At 41.9% G+C, this 20,307-nt stretch overlaps 1 protein-coding gene across 1 annotated transcript in view; it reads right to left on the minus strand.

Moving 5' to 3' along the window:
- Window positions 1–19,032, minus strand: part of ccdc88b (coiled-coil domain containing 88B) — a 49,965-nt gene extending 30,933 nt beyond the window's left edge. The window contains exons 1-12 of the mRNA XM_069670523.1: window positions 18,841–19,032; window positions 17,475–17,623; window positions 16,228–16,336; window positions 9,794–9,863; window positions 9,538–9,596; window positions 7,688–7,771; window positions 6,679–6,819; window positions 4,034–4,179; window positions 3,559–3,640; window positions 2,618–2,776; window positions 409–555; window positions 106–280 (exon numbers count right to left, since the gene is read on the minus strand). Coding sequence (XP_069526624.1) covers window positions 106–280; window positions 409–555; window positions 2,618–2,776; window positions 3,559–3,640; window positions 4,034–4,179; window positions 6,679–6,819; window positions 7,688–7,771; window positions 9,538–9,596; window positions 9,794–9,863; window positions 16,228–16,336; window positions 17,475–17,623; window positions 18,841–18,900 — 1,381 coding nt within the window. The 5' untranslated portion in view covers window positions 18,901–19,032. The remainder of the gene's footprint in view (window positions 1–105; window positions 281–408; window positions 556–2,617; window positions 2,777–3,558; window positions 3,641–4,033; window positions 4,180–6,678; window positions 6,820–7,687; window positions 7,772–9,537; window positions 9,597–9,793; window positions 9,864–16,227; window positions 16,337–17,474; window positions 17,624–18,840) is intronic.
- Between the last annotated feature and the right edge of the window lie 1,275 nt (window positions 19,033–20,307).

Here is a 20,307-nt window from a genome sequence, read left to right on the forward strand (position 1 = left end):
TTGTTGATTGATAACCTGTGGGCCAGTATTACCTCAACATATTTTCTCTTATCAGTTAATTAAAATGTCTTAAATGACAAGGTGCGAAGAGGCAGGTGCTCTAACCAATCAGCTCGCTCAGCTCGCTCAGCTCCTCGTCAGAGTCCACTTCTGATTGGAAGAAACGTTGGTGAACCGGAGCAGGAACGCTGTCGCCGCCGCCGCCGAGCCTCAGGTCCGCCTCGAGGCTCATATTCATCTCCAGCAGCTCATCGACTCGCTGCCTCTCAGTGTCCCGCTCCTACACACACAGAAAAAGTCAAACCCAGATCTGAGGGGCGTATTCCTCACAGACACACACAAACACACACCAATATAGGCAATCACACACACATTTAGACAAACATTCAAACATTGAACTAAACCCACAGCTTCCACGTCAGTGAGTCTCTGACGCAGCAGAAGATTGTCCCTCTCCAGCTCCCGTAGCGAGGAGCAGCGCGCCCTTGCGTCGGCCAGCTGTTCCTCCAAAAGAGCTTTGGTCTCCTGCAGCGCCGCACACAGCTGCTGCTGCTCCTGCAGGGGGCGCCGTGCACAGACGGACAGAAAAGAAGATGTTGTTACTATCAGACCCTCAGGGTGCGGCCATGCAGACTAAACATTGTTCACTTATGTCCAATAAACATGCCCAATAAATTTAGTATTTACTGTTTCAAGGCAGTGAATGCTTGATCACATTACAAGCATTGTTTTCATTACCATACATATTGCTCAACAAGTTTCCTCCGGGTACTCCGGCTTCCTCCCACAGTCCAAAGACATGCTCGTTAGGTTAATCGGTGACTCTAAAATTGCTCGTAGGTGTGAATGTGACTGTGAAAGGTTGTCTATCTCTAGTGTCAGCCCTGTGATTGACTGGCGATCAGTGCAGGGTGTACCCCGCCTCTCGCCCAATGACAGCTGGGATAGGCTCCAGCCTCCTGCGACCCTGAACAGGATTAGCGGTATAGATAGTGGACGGATGGATGGATAGTTCTTGTACAGCTTTTTCAGTTGGGTGAGCATTAGAAATGCTAAATCTCCAAGCTAGTTATTCTTCCCTTCTTCCAACCTTTACTCTAGCTAAGCTAAGCTAACCAGCTGCTGGTGGAAGCTTCATATAAACACAGTGACACAATCATGTCATGTTACTCTCAGCAGGAAAGCAAACAGGCTCTTTCCTTAATATATCAAACTATTCTCCTTAACACTGATGCTCTCAGATACCGTTTCGTTCATGAAATTTCAGATGATATCAAGTCATTGTACGTTACATAACCATCATTAGCCTGCTTGTGGCTGCTTTGCATTCTGGTATATTGCTGCTTCACACTGGGGAAACTTGTCCCCCTCTCTCCTCCTCGCAATAGAAACCTGAATCTTGATATTTGATCAGGATTCCACAAAATAAGACGAATAAGAATAATAAATACAACACACACATTAACCAGTGTTTCAACTTATGAATCCACGTTAACCTTCAAACCATTTTGACCATCAATTTTAGCAGTTAAAATAACCTTTTAGAAATTGCTGGGATGGGGAAAAACCACAGCTAGCTACAAAAAAGTCAGACACGGCAAAAAACAAAGCAATTTAAAGATCAGACGGGTCGTAAACAAGCCGACAGACTATCCAGGATCTAAATCACTCGACCTCATGTATTAACCTGACTGATTGTCTCTGCCCTTTCAGCCTTCCTCTTACCCCTGTGTTCACAGATCCCTGTAAAGTACATGCTGAGTATAATGATGTTGCAAATCCATGCAAATAACACTCAAGATGTTTCAGAGTGGGTTTTGTCTTTAAAACTGAACACCTCCACATGTAAACATTCAACATCGGCTCCTCTGGCTCTGACGACCACGCAAGAGTTCACTGTGAATATGTGAAAGTTACTTTTAAAACCCAAACATGAAAAACACATCCTGTCAGCTAATTTAGTCCGTCACGGGGAGGCAGCAGGAAGGCGGAATAAATCAAAAAAGACCGAGAAGGTGATAGCGAGGACACTGTGGGCTGTTTTACAAGGATATGAGCACATTTTCTGCCTCCGAACAGTTATACTACCTCAGAATAAATCTCATTTAGGTGTAAAAGCTCCAATAACTGAAGCCATACTCCTGCTCTTTGTCAATGAAGCAGCTCGGGGCAGTAAATCCTGATGACATCACACAGTATAATCTCATTCGCCGAGCTTCAGAGTTGTTCGTACTCACTCACCATTGAAACGCTCAGGGCCGTGAGAGCCAATATATTGCTTTGGAGATTAAGTGGTGCTGAACTTCTTTCTTCTAAAACGAAGAGCAACGCGGCTTGGAAGGAGGTTCTTCTTGATGTGACCTTCATTCTTAATGTTCATATGACACCCTTGCTGTGTAAAACTGTGTCATTACATGAGTATAAAGGCCCTCTGAGTGTCTTTGTTTTTCTACTGCATGAGAGTTTCCAAAAGCTTCTACTGCCAAACAATCTCATTGTATTTCATCGTCTGGATGTTGCTGAGCTTTCGTTTTCTTTCTGGTCCAACTGACTTAATCAAAAGTAAGTGTAGTCGCTTGTGAGTTTGTAGTGTGTGTGTGTGTGTGTGTGTTTGTACCTTCAGTTGAGTGCGTGTGAGCTCCAGGCTGCGCAATCTGTGTTTACAGCTCTGAAGTTCAGTCTGGAGCTGCTCGGCCCGTGCGGCTCGCTCTCGGGCGCAGTCCAGCTCATCCCGCAGTGCACGCATGCCCCTCACCTCACCCTGCAGAGAACGGTTCTGCAGTGACGCACACACACACACACACGCACGCATGCACACGCACACACACACACACACACACACACACATACATATATACCAGTGGGGATGAGGTCAAAGAAGGTCGTGAGCAGATCTGGGATGTGCAGTGAAGCAAATGTTGACAGAGTCGAATACAAGAAGAAGGGTTGAAAGAGTAGAAAGTGTGTGTGTGTGTGTGTGTGTGTGTGAGAGATTGACGACATTTTGCTGCCTTTTTTCTGACAAATCTTAGCATAAAGTTAATATTAGGTTTAGGTTTAGATTAAGGTAAGGCTTTTCCAGTTTCCCTCCAACTATTTGTTTTAGGAAGTAATGCTCCAAATTTTACTATATGAGAACATTATCTTATCATAACAAAATCTGTGAGCGTATTCGTCTGTTAATTCTTTCCTAAAACAATGTAAAAATGCAATTTAATGAAAAGAGCAGGGAGAGTATCTTGACCTGATCTGACCCGTGATCGAGCCTGGAGTTTTATCCTGCATGCTGAGCGTCTGATGTTCCTCTGGACAGAACTGCACTTGGCAGCCGCGCTCGTTCTCTAATTTCTGCTAAATACAGAACCTTAGAGGAATCAGCTTATTGGCTGTTAAGCACCACCTGTGTTTTGTGCTGTTGGCGGTGCTGCAGTGTTTTCAGGCCTAATATACAGTCTATTACAGCTTTTGCCAAACTAGTTAACTTTTATGTGCGATGAAGTGTTTCTGCGCATCAGAAGCGAGGATGTCTCTGGCAGCACAAAGTCAGGCTGTCTGTACCTCTTTCTGAAGCTTCTTGAGCTGCTCCTCCATGGTTTGAATCTCCTGCGTGTAGTCCAGAATCTGATCGCCCTTATCGTCCCTGAAAAACGAGTCAGACATGAAAACATGAGCAATTAAATGACCCAGTTTTTCAACCAGTATTTTGCTGTTTTTTTATTTGAACGATATCAATAAAACATTTCCTGTTAAAATAAGATTATTTGTTCCAAATTATATCAAACAGACAATATATATCATGAAATTAAAACAGTCCGACAATGACCTTTGTTATTTACGTTTAACACACTGTGTGAATCGGATTGTAGCAGTGAGTATACCTCATTTGTTCCTCAACAGTTACTGAGTAAAAAGTCACCGTTTTGTGAATTTTAAAGTGTGACAAAATAATGTACACATTTTTCATGTTGACCTTTTTGGACGTTTTTTTCTGTCACACACACACACACACACACACACACACACACACACTCACAGTTGTTGTTTTAGGCGACGGAGTTTGGCCTTGCTGTCTGCCAGCTGGAGTGCCAGACCTTGTGGTGGCTCCTCGCTGCGACCACCCAGGGGCCCCACGGTTGAGTCAGCCTGGGCCTCCCGCTCGCGACACAGCTCTGCCATCCTCTGGGAGAGAGAGAGAGAGGGGAAGGAGAGATGGGGCGATTAATGTGGTAAGAAACCAAGACAACAGAGGGAAATAAAGATTTGGAGAGAGGAGAGACATGCAGGTTAATTATAAAATATAAGAACTAAGAAGAGATTGAAAACTAAATTCTAAACCCTTTGATGGACAGTATTTTTTATAATGAGGAATAATAAAGTTTCATTACAGCGTTAACACACCTCTTGGGTTTTAAACAATTTGTTGTTCCGCAAAATGAATGTAAACTCCCTTATTTCTGTTTTGTTTCTACTTGATATTTTTTAATACAAACGTCTGTTTTATCTGATTACACGATTCTAATAAAGGAGAGCACGGTGAGCCCTTCTTTCATCACAGCTTATTTGAGTCAGTGGAAATAATTTGATCAAAATCTAATACATTGTTCTGCTCTGATCTCATATCAAGGTTGCAGCTAAAGGTTTAGAATAACTCACTGGTCAAAACACAAGAGATGATTCCTTTAATATGCCTTTTCCACAAAATAAAGCTTAGACATGTGAGTGGAAACCTCAGCGGATGTCAAGAACACAAGCTCATGTTTGGGGCGATAACCAGGATCTTCATGTTTTGAAAATATAAAGAGTAAATACTTCTCTCCTTAGTTTATCTAAAATACTTTAAATGATGCTCAGTCAGGGAGACTATATTTTGCATGCTGGTTCTATCGTTCATATCATTCTGCTCACACTCCCCTCAGGCATGCTCACTCTTATTTTCCTGCAGTCATCACCTGCGCACATCTGTCCAACAGCACTGCAACACACCCTCATTGTTCGCCTATCATATTGTTACTGTTTTCAGTTCGTGCCATCGTCATGAGCGACCCCTCGCCTCCCCACCACCGCCCAGTCTTCCCATCATCTCATCAGCCTCATAAGACATCATCAACACCTCCACCCCCAGTGTCTGGACTCCATGGGGGGATACATCTCGCTGCTGCTCAGGGCCGACACCCTTCCATCATCAGAGTCTAAGCGCCAAAGACTTCCGACCACTATTCATTACTCCGCTGACATGAAGTGTATTTTGCAGTTATTTCTATTTCTATTATTGTTCATAAACTTTCATGGACCAACAAATCTTTTCTTATGTCAAACTTAAATCCAACAGTGTACTTGTTTTTATTAAATTAAATCTATCCCACAGCCTGCTCACTCAAGATGCCATGTTAATATCAGCTTTGAGTGTGAGCGGCGAATAACCGCTACAAACTGAATAAGAGATCTAAAGCGGCATAGGTTATAAAATGTTGATCAAATCTGTGACACAATTAAGCCCTGATGAAGCAAGTGCTGTACTTACTTATGCATGTCCTTATTTCTAATTAATTTGAGTTGTTTGTAAGTTGTTTATATTGACATAAAGATAAATATAATTTTCTCATGCTGCAGTAATGGAAAACATCGCACAGGTCTCATACATAAATGTCAGACATGATTTTATGCAGCGAAGGTCCCAAGCAGGATTCTTAATGGTATGTGTCTTAAACCACTGGACCACCCTGAGGACCCAAAGGACTTAACAGACTTCAATAATTTATGTCATCTGTAAAAAATCATGGTATATGTGCACTCTACCCTGATGTGTCTCCATCTGTCTGAACAGTTTAAGAGCAAATTATAGTGAAAGTGAATCAGTCTCACTTCCTGTCCAATTGAGCATCATTTTGAGAAGTATACTTATTTGCTTTCTTGCAAATATTTATACAAGAAGATCAACACAAGCGTCGTGGATTGAAAACAAGGAAACAGTTTGCCTTGCTCACACCGAATGTATGAAAATCAGTGTACAAGCACTCATGGAGCTCACTTAAATTCATGCTAATTGCAGGCTTCATATTTCACTCTATGATACCTGTGGAGTAGCTTAGGACCATATACAGCTAAAAAAAACTCTGTGCAGGCCCTCATATAGCCTCTGTCTGAAACGACTCAGTCAGCTTTCTCCCTTTAAGAAACCCCGCCCCTACAAGCCAGCTTTCTTCTGATTGGCCAGCTTTCCGATGCCTGCTGAGCGTGTAGAAAAAACTGTGTGAAACCTGGCATTCACAGCAGACTGAGCTGAGAAGCCTGGGGATTACTCCAACATACTTTGACCTACAGATTTGAAACTTCACGCACGTTTAGTCTGGACATTCCAACATTGTAACATTATATATACGCATAAAATGTGACACAGCATAATACCCCCTCTTTAATATTCTGTCTGATGAATGTCTCTTATTATTATTTAAAAAACTGAAGTATTTTATTTATGCCGAGCTACCTTTTGGCTGGCTTCAGTAACTGTTGCCTGGAAACTTCAAACTGACTCTGGGGAATTACTGCCCTTTCCAACAAAGAGTTTTAGTTTGTATTTACCAACCAGACATGAGAGTGGTATCAAGGTTTTTATCACTTTTGACAAGAAAGAAAATCATTTTTTTCTAAAGTCTCAGACTATTATGCGTAGATGTTTACCTCCAGGTGTGTATCTCTCTGAGCCAGCAGGCTTTGGATCTCTTTGGCCATAGAGCTGAACACCAGCTGTAAGTCGTCACCTTCAACCTCCACCAGCTCCTCCCACCTCAGCGGCAGCACCATGCGAGGATCCTGAGTCACCTGCAGCAAGGACAGATTCTCAGGTCTCTATGATAAGATCGATGCGGCTCTGGGACACAGAACGGCAGATCTGGGGACAATCTATGCAGGCAGTGTGAAGGCAGTTTGAATACAAAGCAGAAATGCATCCACGTTCAGCAGAAAAGACCATTTCTTTGGGGGGTGTATCTGTTCGTGAAGTGTGTCCAAAGATGCCTGACTAATGCGTGGAAAGCTAATGATCAAGTGGACAGGTTAGAAATGGCCTCGGGTGGAAAGCATAAGAACAGCAAGCTGGGTGTGCATCCATCCACGCAGGACGACCACCTCTCACCTGTGATTTATGAGGCTGAGAAACCTGGCACCGAAAGGCTTGTGGGCTTCATGCTGTTACTGTAATTCAGACACGCTGGTATGCAACACGCTGTTTTTATAATGCAGGCAATTATTCACGGGAGGTATTTTCTAAAAGAGTACAATTTGGCATTTCGGCTTTATTGGAGAGGAAGCGCAGAATGACGGAAAAGGGGACGAAGGAGAGAGGATGATGTGACAGGAGTGGAGGTGGAGAGGTGGACAGAAAGGGTGAAGGATCCATCCCACGGTGGCAGCAAGGGGCACCCAGAGGTCCTTCAAAGGCTGCCAGCAGAATAACAAGTAGCTCATTTTCACATTTCCTTGAAGCGCCAATAGAAGCTATAATAGCTTCACTTTCTCTGCCTACAGGCCAGACAGTGAAGAAATTCTCTGCTAAATCATACTTAGGAACAAAGAAACGCTCAGAGGTGTCTCCTCTGGATAAAATCTCCTCACACTGACAGCCACTGAATGCTTTTTAAATTTTGGAGGGGGGGTCCCTTAATTTGATGAATTCTGTGCTTAAACGTACCTGCTGGATACAGCTGGCAATGGCTGCCTGCGTCTCGATGTCCAGAGACTGGATCTGCTGGATGAATGTCTCCTTCTTCTCACACTGCAGACACAGAGGGTTAAACAGAGTGTGTGTGTGTGTGTGTGTGTGTGTGTGTGTGTTTGTGTGTGTGTGTGATATCCACTTAAAACGTCTATCAGCCGAATTTGACAGAAAATAGTAAAGCAGCTATTTTGACAATCAGTTAATTGTTTCAATACATTGTTTTTTTTTAGATTATTTTTTTGGCCTTTTTGGCTTTATTTTACAGGACAGCTGAAGATAGACAGGAAATGTTGGGAGTAGAGAGTGGGGGATGACATGCACAAATGATCGGCAGACCGGGAGTCGAGCCTGCGATCAGTGCGACGAGGACTGTAGCCTCTGTATATGGGGCGCCTGCTCTACCGACTGAGCTAAACAGCGCCCCGTTTCAATACATTTTTAACAAAATGCAAAATATTTACCACATCTTGCACTTTTATTTTATATATATATATATATATTTTATTATGATTTTCTAATTTCTAACAAGCTAAATATAAAATTTCTCCAAATCCTAAATAGAAATTATGATTCCTTTTTTGTTTTCACACAGTAATTTCACATTGTAAAGGATAAACATTTACTTTATTAATGAAGACTATAATAAATAAATTAGTCATGAAGATAATTATTAGTTGCAGCGGGCCCGACAAAGATCGTGCTCCTGTTCAGGGTCACGGGGCGGCTGGAGCCTATCCCAGCTCTCATTGGGCGAGAGGCGGGGTACATCCTGGACCGATCGCCAGTCAATCACAGGGCCAACACATAGAGACAGACAACCTTTCCCGCTCACACTCACACCTACGGGCAATTTTAGAGTCACCAATTGGACTGTGGGAGGAAGCTGGAGTACCCAGAGAGAACATGCAAACTCAATACAAGGATTCGAACCGGGAACCTTCTAGCTGTGAGGCGACAGCACTAGCCATTTTCCTACAAGAAATGTGACTGAATAAAAAGAAAATAAAACATTTACATAATTTCTGAAAGTGAACTAGATTGAGCAATATGTACGATACACAGAAAGGCCCACTTTGTCTGAAACAGCACTAACCACTGCACCACCCTGACAAAGATCTTTCAGTTAAATATGAGAGTTCAAGTCGCCAACTTAAAAATATAAAAAATATGTTATGTGTAATTCATGTTTTAATATGTCTTTTTTAAATTGTTATTCAGGGTTTATACATAAAGTTTTAAGTCAAACTCGACAAAATTCTGTTTCTAATTATTTTGTAATCTGAAATCTGAAAAAGGAGAAAACAAACACGGTTTATAGTCACATGATCAGGCCTCGAGTCTTTTGTTGTCTGGTTGAAAATGAGCACCAAAGTATTAACCATGGATAACGTTGTCTGATGGATGTTCATCACTACTGGGGCAAAAGGTGTCTAATTTGACCTGAGGGTGGTGCCAAAGGAGAGTGACTGAGTTGTTTACTAAATGAGGGTTAATAAGCTTTACAGCAGATAATTCATACGTCATATGTTTGCTTTTAGAATAATGTGTTATAATAGAAGGTTTTCTGTCTCGACCTGAAGTGTGCGATGAGTAAAAATCTGGGCCCAGATAAAACACGTGGACATCAAAGGAATCAGTCTTTTGTGGTACCAAATGTAATGATCCATCCAATCATAATCTTACTTTGATATAACATTCATGCCACTTGCATGGCTAGAAATGTAAAATACTGAAAATCAGAGCAAAATACTGGTTGTGTGCAGGATCACTGCTGTCATTATCGACCTTCAGAAAGCGTGATGGACATGTGAGAGTGCGCTCACCTGCACCGCACATCCCAGTAAAAGCAGCAGCAGTCGCCTGAGCTCTTCCACGGCTGCCTCTGAGGACACAGAAATAACTGTCATCATCATCATTATCATCATCATCTCCACCGCCCCCACCACCATCCTCCCTATCATTATCACCTTAATGTGTTTCACTGATAGCAGAGATATGGACTCGTATATAAAGTATAATTACTTTCTTGCTGCAGCCTGAGAGACACGGCTCTGATAGGATCGGGTTGTTATCTTGTACCTGTTAGGGGGTCCTGCCCCAGTATGGCAACATTCGGGAGAGGCATCAGTATCAACTGCTGCAGGTCTTCCTGAAGAAAAGAATACAGTTGAAGAGTTATGCGTAAAATATTCTGGAGTGATCAGCTTGCCTGTCCTGTCTGTCTGCCCACAGCGAGTCTGAATAAACAAAACAGAGAAAGTTTCCACCGGCCTCCTGCAGTTTGTGGTGTAAACAAAGAACAGGTATCCGATAAGAGAAACTTTTCTCTTGTTCCTCCAGGTCGAGGACGCTTCAGATTAGATTTAATATATTTCCGTGTTGCTCAGTATTGTATGAATGTAATACATAAAAAAATCAGATGATTGAAAAACAATTCTGAATCCCTGGAGTGTGTCTATTGTCGCCCTCTTGGTATGACTGTACACATAACGTGGGTAATGTGGCGGCAATGTCACCAAGATCACACTAATCATACACAACCAGAACCCGTTACAAGCAAAGGTAATTGTTATTTCTGACGCTCCTCTCTGTCATCACTCTCCAAGACACTGGAACAGCCTTTAATATGATCTGATAGGAGCTGAAAATATAAAAATATGGTCTCTTTAACCCCTGCAAAAACAGTTAGACTTCCTTATGAAAGAAAGACTAACTTATAATCTGTCTGCACATTTGAATAGGTAGACTCGGGACCTGCCTCTAGGGGCAGGTATATTTACCAGTCCATCTCCCATCTGTCTTTGCCTGATTGTCTGGTGTGAAACCGGCCGGCTTTGGAGCCTTCATTCTGCGTACCTGACCTGCTGGCTGACCCACGGTTTTATGATCGGCTGCTCGGCCCTTTATTGGATCTGTCTGCCTGATCTGGCTGCCTACCTGGTTTAACCCCTGCCTGCCTTTTCACCAAAGTAAAAGTGACTTATCTTTTCACCTTGCCTGTTTGTGACTCATGCTTTTGTGCTCAATCTCGCCTTCTTTCTGAGCCACTGCAGTGTGTTTTTTTATTGCAGAGAAGTTGTTTTTCAAACTAAATTTAAAAAGGTAAAACGAAAAGTCAAATTTAAACATTTCTAAAGTCATTAAACGACAATCACAATGTCCGTTCTGCGGGCAACTTTATCCTCTAAGGCCGGCAAAATCAGTTGATGAATTTGGCTGTGGTCCTGTGCAACATAGCATTTATAATGTGTTATAGAGTTAATGGAGTGATGCAGGACGAGCAGAAGGCCCACCAACACCATGGTCAGCTTATTTCACTGAGTAGTAGTTTCAGCTTCAAGATTTTGGACACATTTCCTGGCACATTCTAAATGATGCTGAATCAATCTGGACCGCGGACGCCTCAGACATTCCCCCCGTCCAGAAACCTGGCTTCACTGGCAGCGAAAACAAGAACCAGCAGCTCCTCCTACATATCAGCTAGTGCAACATCAGAGCAGCAGGCAGATGACTTCGCTAAAGGAATTTCAGCAAAGACATCTGCCGGATATTTTAACACTTTACTTACTTGGTATTAAAGAAAAACACCAAGAAATGACCGGAACAATCCCCCTGTTAATTAAAAATGTTTCTGTCAAAGAGCCACACATTTTGTTGGCGAGCTACTTTCCCAACTGTTCTGAAAGCCTGTTCACATCTTCCCGCGATCCATGGATGCAATATCACATCTACAGCCCTCCCTGTCGCTAATGCAAAACTGTCCAGTGAGAAAAAAAAAGGCAGATGTCCCTTCAGAAAATCCGTCGTGTGTGAGTTTCAGCCACATGTGCAGCCGACCTGAAGTTTCTGCTCCTTCAGGGCATGGAGGATATCAGCCACTGCAGTTCCGTGCTGGTCATCATGCAGCTCATGCTTTCAGATGCCAAACAGACTTCTGCATGAGATTAGCCAGACTAGAAATTATATAAAAGCTGCTTGTTGTTGGCATTCTCACGTCCTCTCGTGAGCAGTTGCCTCAGCTTCATACAGCCAAAATACATACTGGCTGCTTATCGCTCCAATCCCTCCTGCACCGTCTTTAATACATCATCACTTGGTACAATTATAAACCCTGCTTAACTGAGAGATTAACAGTACTAGTAATACACGGTGTGTAATTATCTATGCTTTGCTATGATTTACAGGAACGTGTCTGTTGATGTTAATTCACAGAGGAAGTATAACTTTCTTTAGAGTAGAAAATATTCGATTGGCCTTTATCCCCGAGTGAGTCTGCCTCTGAAAATTATCGACATTTGTATAAAGAAGTCTTGAATTTAGAAGTACACTTCAGCATGCTGCTCGCTGCAGTGGTGAGGAGAATTGAAAACCATCTACAATATTATCTCTTCTATCAATATTTCCACTCTATGAAGTTTGAATTGAAGCTGCTGTTCATTTTACCCACAGACAGTTTGAGCTCCATTGTTTCTTTTGGGCTGTCTACCTCTTTCTGCACACACAAGATTTAATCTGTAGATTTTTATGTTAATTCAAACATCATCTGGACGTTCAGTAGCCTTAAAAATGTCACGCTTTACTGAGAACAGAGACCTTTAAATGTAGAGGGTCAATAAATTAGTAGGCAGGAGGAATTAGCATTTAAAATCCCATTAAGAGGAAAGTGTCTTCATTCAGAGCAATTAAAGGCTGTTAGATTCAGAAGAGAACAACGTAAAACAGAGCAAACAGAATAGAGTAGAACTGACCCTTCGCTAAGCCCCGCCCCCCTTGGTTACTGTTGCTATGCCTAACAAGCTTTCGCACTGGCATGTAAATAGTATGTCGTTTTCAACTATAACAGTGAGAGGTGTTCCAAGGGAAATAATAGTTCCCAAATATCAGAGAGAAGTCGACAGAAAGGACGCATTTGAAAGCTGCTGTACGTCCAGAATATATTGCCAGCAGAGTGTTGAGACCAAGAGGACATTAAAAATCACCTCCCGTCTTGACAATTCATGTTAAGGACAATCATATAGAGGAACAACAATGTTCTTGCACAGCAGAGTAAGTCAATATATTGTTTTATTTTGAGCTAATGTTTAGCTATGACTCCCTATAACTTTCATTATCTAATATGTTTTGACCATTGCTAGCAAAACTAAATGATCCTACTTTTTCATTTTGTTGTCAGGATATTGCTCGCATATCGTGGGCTTGATCCACACGCTGGATCTCCTAAAGGCAAGAAAGGCAAGTTTGCCACAACAATGGCACAAACAAAAGGGGGCTGTGCGGATATCATCGGTGGTGGTAGCAAAGGTGATCGCAAGCAGAGTCCAGTTGACTGTCACTACACAGGGAGCAGGTACACTAAAGATTACGGGGGGGATGGGGGAGAGATAAAAAAGAGAAGAAACAGAATAGTCTACAACAGGGGTTCCCAAACTTTTCCATGCCAAGGCCCCCCAAACAGCATTAGCTTCTGGCCGGGGACCCCCAAACCCACAGACAATGCTACAAAATATGCTCCTTCAGTATATTTGTTGTCAAAAACCTGTCCATCTTGTGCTAGCTAGCTACACGCAAGCTTGAGGAGCAGAGCAGCTTGATAACAACCGCCAGGTCTACACAGATAATGACGTCGTTATGAGCTACACACATATAGGCCCGAAATACACTCATGCACAAACAGGACTCTATGGATGTGCATTAACGGATAGATGGACGAACGAGCACCCCGAGCAGTTGGAGAATTCGGTGCCCACCTCGACAGTGCCTAGCAAATCAACTGGCTCCTGTACAGCTACCAGCCCCAGTGTCCGTACTTTGTCAGACTGAGCTTCTATCTTTCCCATTAAAATAAACAAAAAAGAAAAGAAAATAATGACAACACACAGGGTACAGTGAAGTAAAGCAGCTACAATAGAATAAACCACCTGTAATAGAGCCACAGCACTGACAGGATGAATTGAGCAGAATGTAATACACTTAACAGGATTCAGTAGAGGAGAGGTAAAGAAAAGGAACATACTTGACTAGAATAGCACAATGTTGAGAGGAGAAGAGAAGGAATGTATGAAAGAAACTGAGGTCACAGCAGAGAAAGTTTAACACTGAGCCTGCAGACTGTTGTCGTGGCTTAAGCTAACCACACGCACAGCCACTGTATCTTCGGCACACTCACATTAACACAGACACAGCAAAACAGTGTCAAAAAAAGACAGCGAGAAGTAAAACCGTGACCAAAGTGGAACTAAACGTCCACAGCTACAGTGGAGCCTATTCTGAGTTCACCCGGTATAACACCGGCTGATACGAGCTTCCCAATTATCACCAGTGTTTTGTGCTGCTGTGAGCTTTCAAGGGACATTAGTGATTCACTGAAAATGAGGAAGTGAAACCTTGTAGGCTCGTGTTCTTATGTTGTGTGACAAGCGTTGCAGTGCATGTTCAGTCCACCTGACTGCTGCTCGGGGAGGTTTTCTTTGCCGAGAACAGAGGCCTTTGAATCATCCTCCGGGGAAACAATTGTGTCATTTCCTCTAATGCCACAGGCTTCTACATCGCACATTATGCTATGCATGGTACTGCTGCTTGATAGATTCTTATTACCCAAACCACCACTGCAGCAAAATAACTCAGCTCGCCGCTCCTCCGTGTTTTCTCACCCCATTTGCCTGATAATAAGCAAGGACGTGTCTTCTGAGGATGGACTTTTTTCTGTGTTTCATCTTCTATTTTGTACAAATGCTCCATCACCCCTCGCAAACACTTCAAACTTTCTACGCTTTCCGGAGGCGAAATATTCGTGTGTTGAGACTGGCTGTTGAGCTTCATCTTGTTCTCTGTTATAACTACCTTACAGCTAGACAACTGCTCCTCCAGCCCGCCTCCATCACCCCCTCTCCCCTGCCATTTGGTGTGGCCCTGAGTTATGTTTTAGAAAAATATTTCAGCGTTCATAAAAAGACATTTCTATTTATAATGAGCTGCGAGTCATTCTAGTCCATCCACTGAAAAGTCATTACGCCAGTGTTTTTCAAAAACACTTTTTTCTCCAGAAAGTGAAGGGGGCCACTAGAAACATTTTTCTAAAACACATCAGATGGAGCTCGAGTCAGACCATTTACATATGACTGTGTATCACCGTCAGGTTTACCTCAGTATAAACTCTCTGCGAAACCACTTGCCTTACAGCCGACATGTTAATACCACAGTTTGACAAGGTCTCAAAATATCCAATTAAACTTTGTCTAGGTTTCACTAAGCTGAAGGTTTCAGCCATTAGCCTAGCATAAAGACTGAAAACAGGGAGAAACAGGTAACTCTCTCTTAGGTAAAGTATAAAAACTGCTAACCAACACATTTAAAGTTCCCAATTTCACACATTACCTGTTTCTTCATTCCTTTTAAGGCTAATTATAAATATGATGAGTTGTAGCTTTACAGGGTGCTATTTCTTGCACTCTTACTTCAAAAGCTCTAGAAACACTTTCTTTCATGTAAATAAAGAAGCAAAGAAAATATGTCGTGTTAATTGGGTTAAAAGGTGCTGGCAGGTGGGTTTTTGTGAGGTTCAGATCAGCTGTTTCCAACCATGTCCAGTCTGGGTGCCAGGCTAAGCTAAGGGGCTGCTAGCTACAACACCTTGGAAACAGACTGACATGAGGGTGGTATCAACGTGGACCTAAGGTCAATCTATGTAAAAAAGGTAAGTGCTGTAAATTCATGTCACGCAAAAACTGTGTATTAAGTTGAACTACAAGCAATATGAATTGGATGTTGAGCTACTTAGCCGAGCAACCAACTGCTGCATGACACGTTTTGTCACTGATTGATAGTAACGTCTAGACACATTTTGGTCTGAGCGTGTTGATAATATCCCTTAAAAATTAATTGAGTGGTAGCATTGTCTGGTGATGCCAGGCTTGTTCTATCCCGAAGCACCTGCCCGTCACATCACACAAAGCGTTTGGATCAATTTTTAGCATAAAAATACTGATAAGTGCTGCTTTAATGCAGATTTAAATTAAAATTGTTGGATATTTGGTAGTTGAAAAATCATTGTTGATCATGGAAATAGTTTGCTGAAACAAAAATCTCCATTCCAGGTCCACTTACTTATATTTTTAGAGCTCTAATAGAGAACATCATGACATGCAAGATCTGGAGATTTCTTCTGTTGATTCAATTTTTGGCTAATTTTTAAAAAGCTCTACAAAAAACAAAAGTTATCTATAGTAGATCTTATTTCAAAAGTAGATGTGGGCCTACTTTAGTCAAATTTAAAAAGTCGTAAAATGCAGTATAATAAAGCTAAAAGAGACAAATTCTATCTCAGTAATCAGAAAACATTGTAAGTGTGTAAATGGACTGTTCATTATACATTCAGTGGCTTTCATCTACTTGAGAGTGGTAATGTACTGAGAAAAACCTGCTGTACATGCTCTGTTGACTCTTAGAGCATCACTCCTGATTTCCCTGTTGATGAGCTGATCTAAAAGCTTCATCTCCCCCTCCTCCCCCCTTACCTGGTAGAAGGCTCTGAGGTGGCGATTTAAAATGGAAAAGTTCTGGACTTTCAGCATGTGATCCTGTCTCTCGCTGTCGTACAGCCGCTCCACCTTGGGGTTCGGGTCTCTGAGACAAACACAGAAAGGAGACACGGCGGTGAATTAACTGCAGCTTGAACAAACAGCCCAGCACCTCATCGGTCTAGATGAGACATCCGTATGCAACAGTGCATTTAAGCAGCGAGTGAATAAAATTTTAATGAGCCTGAGAAACAGGCAGCGAGAATCGACATGCAATTATTTATTGAAATAACGCGGCTTAGGTCGGGCCAAATTAATCAGCTGTTCGGCAAATGCTGATGAGATCTGTCTCGCCAGTTGAGAGAGAAAAGATTTTGTTCTGCTGAAAATTGAACAAGAAGATAAGAAACTCAGCAGACATAAGTAACAGGCTCGTCCACATGCAGAACCCCATATCATGATTCAGCGTAATTAGTGGCAAATAAGAATGGATCATACATTAATGCAACCGTTTCACACAGGTTGCAGAAACAATGTGAGAATACAGTAGGGAATGTTATAAATATTAATCACATTTTATAACGCCATTGGTTTTCGTGAACGAAGAATTTGACAAGGTAAAACTTTAACCAGTTTATGGCACTAGATTACAAGTTAAGGTATATAAAATTCTTCTTGAGAAGGACATGAATTTCTTCTCCATAGTTTATGACAATCCATTCAATAGTTGTTGAGAGTTTTCATTAAAAACCCAGAATTGAAAGCAGCATTCATCCATTCAGGACCCTGGATGTCTGTACAGTTCTTTAAATAGAAAACCATCCAGAAGCTTCCGACATCTTCCAGTGTGAACCAAAGTGAAGGACAGATTCCCTCGAGACATGCCTCTGCACGGTTAAAAAGCAAGTCTCATCTTTAAAGCTTTTTATGGGTAGTCCCTCAAAACTGAGTTAAACTGAATATTGGGTTACAGGTTTCCTCGTTTTTTTGATTAAAAATAAAAAGCCAAGGACAATTTTTCTATTAACTACAAGGTTCAATTTTTCTTGATTTTCTTCATCCAATTTCCTCACAAATACCAGTAAATTAGCCCTTCAGATGGCTATATTTGTATTTTTACATAATGACTGACAGGAAGTTATCCCTGCGTGTTCTTAACGCTAATTTAATTTAAGCTGTCACATCTATTGGAGCCAATGCACGGCAGCAGAGCAATGAAGCAAGAAAGGCTTGATCAATCTTACATGACCCTCATGACCTCATTGAGGAAAATCCCGTTGGTCAGCCTCATGTAGCGGTCCCGGGTACTCTGGGTAATTGAGTTTACTTCCATGTACTGGCTGTAGAGCGAGACACCATCCTCTCTCTCCACCATATTCTCAAACAGCTGTACCTGTAAGAGACGGGGAGGAATCGTCCTGTGAGTATGAAGGTAAGCATGTAGCAGGAGGTGGTAAAGGAGGAGGACGACAGAGACAGGAACAGAAAGTAGGGGCACATAGAGAGAGAGAGAGGGAGAGGAGGGACATGGAGAACTGCAAATATTTTTGTAGTGCAGGAAGCCACTTGAGTCGGAGCACCTGTCTGGACAGGTGGGATCTGTGCTCTCACACTGGGAAGCACTTCACAGTGACAGGCAGCCAAGCAGGACCGCAGCCAAGGTCTCCCTCCCTCCTAAAAGGAGCTGTGCCAATGCAAACGGCAATATAATGAGCTTTATTCCCACCTGCCCCTTCTAAAAACTGCACTGTCTGTAAACAGAGCAACAAGCTCAATTTGGTTCAGCTCATGAGGTGAGGAAGAGCAGCTCGAGACCCTGATCGAGAGGCTAAATCGGGTGGCAGAGTGGAGCTGCTGCAGTGGATGTCCTTCAACATATGTGAAGCAGGGTGAAAGCTCTCATGCCGATGAACAACCGCCCAGCTGAAGTGCCCTTGAGCAAACACTAAACCTGTGCAGGCTGCAGGCTGTTGAACCTGACCTCTGACCCCTCTTTAGAAGAGGACAACAATAAAGAGAATATCCCTACAAGGTTCAGCACAGTATCGCATTGTCGTAAACAATGTTCATTGACCAGAAGGGGAAATAAATCCCCCTGAGCTGATTGGTTTCCCATGTGGAAACCCCAGCTGGAAATTCCGCCTGTTACAAACGCAACAAATCCTCAACAGACTATACAAACAGCAGATAACTGTGTATTGTTTTCAAATCAGAAACAGCCCAAGGACACGGAAGTGTCAATGCCAGGAGAAAAAAGCTGGTCATTAAGAGACAAGGGAAGCTGCCAAAAGGAGAAGTAGGGTGTTTGTTTTGTTGTACACAATGCCAAAGAAGTATCCAGGCAGCCATTTGCTCCATTCAACAGATTTATGTTTATTAAAGTAAACAGAGATGGAGAGTATGCTCTTCTAAATGACAAATACTATGCCATAGGTAGTTATGACCTGAGTTAGCCTGACATAAGGTTTACTGCAGCACAGTTTACTGTATCAGGCAGGTTTCTACACACTTTCTACACAATAACAAGTTTTATTCTCCTCTTTCTGCCTCTACAAATGATAACCTTTTCTCTGACTGAAAGTGATAAATGATAAATGATAAATGACGTACCCATTGCGCCAACGCACTGTCCATGAAAGCCTCTATTATCTCCATAATGTTGGACTCCATTGTTGTGTTACGAGAGCTGCGGAACACTACATCAGCTAATTAAAAGTATTATCAACGCCGTTTATGTAATGAATCAAAGAGAGGAGAATCCATCTTGCGTCAAGTGAAGTAGTTTGACATTTCTGCGGCCCTTCCCCTCCCTCCACCTCGCTGCAGTCTCTTCCTCTCTCTGACTGTTTGTCAGTTAGTTTCATTGCAAAACCACACCGGAATTTTCAAAAAGCACATGTTGCGTTTTGTGTGTGCAGACGCCCTCACCACATCGGCTAATTCTCTCTGAACTCATAACAGACAATGAATGATTGAAAATGCGCAAAAATGTCAAAGAGTACATTGGGTTTAGAGTGCAGAGATCCAGGCTTCGTTGAAAAAGGCCTCATTTTTACACACGAATCAAGTGGAATGAATGACAGGCATATGTGTAAAAATGGCTGCATGGAAATGTTTGCATTCATTTCAAAACAGGAATTTAAACACGCTGTTCCATTCGTGAATAATATTTTCCTAAAGCGGTAATATCTCCACAAGAAACCCACTCAGAGCCACAGTTATTTCTCAAGAATAACTTACTGGTTATGCCGTGAAAATTACGAAGGTTTTGACTGATGGTTGTCAGAGCTGTCGTGTCTTTTTAACCCAATTCAAGTACTGTGCAACAGCGAACTCTAGTGGTGGTTTAAAATTAATGTTCCCATCTGTTTATTTAAAAAATATGCATTAAATCATTATTCTCTGAACAAAACAAAGGGGGAAGTGTAACTAAGCAGCTCTACTTTTGTTTTGGTGTTACACTTCTGGTATAGAGAATACTATTTTTAAAAAAGGCGGTCTGAATCATTTTATTTTATTTTTATTTATTAAACACAAATAAATTTACAAAACAAGTTAGGGAAGATCAGCACAAATATATACAGTGTGTTAATTAATACAAATAGCTATTACAAAACCATATAGATGAATAGAGTTTTTTAGCCTTTCCATTAATTTTTTTAAGTAAAAGTATTTCATCGACTTATAGTAGTTGGCAAAGTGATTTAAGAACACTGCAAAAGAGGGGTTACAATTTTTCCACTTATAAGTGTGACTATGATATTTTCCCCAAATAATCTGAAATGTTTGTATTCAAATTATCCATGAAATATTTAACATCATTGCATGTAGGCCTAAACCAGGGTATGTTATCAATTTTCGGCCTGGAGCATTTGTCGTGTTGCAGAGACGGTCCTTTATTCTAGTTCTTGGGTCATATGTATCACATGCATCTTTTTCTATCTCAATATCTAATACAGATGGTTTGTAGATGATTTTGAATGTTGTATTTGTACAAGCTGGTAGCTTAGCCCACTATCTTGTGGACACATTGGTTCATGATAGAGTGTCTTCTCTCCACTTAAATAATAGCCTATA

This window comes from Semicossyphus pulcher, unplaced genomic scaffold (assembly GCF_022749685.1).
Source record: "Semicossyphus pulcher isolate SPU_LCO1_2020_fin unplaced genomic scaffold, fSemPul1.0.p SCAF_2, whole genome shotgun sequence".
Taxonomy (NCBI): Eukaryota; Metazoa; Chordata; class Actinopteri; order Labriformes; family Labridae; genus Semicossyphus; species Semicossyphus pulcher.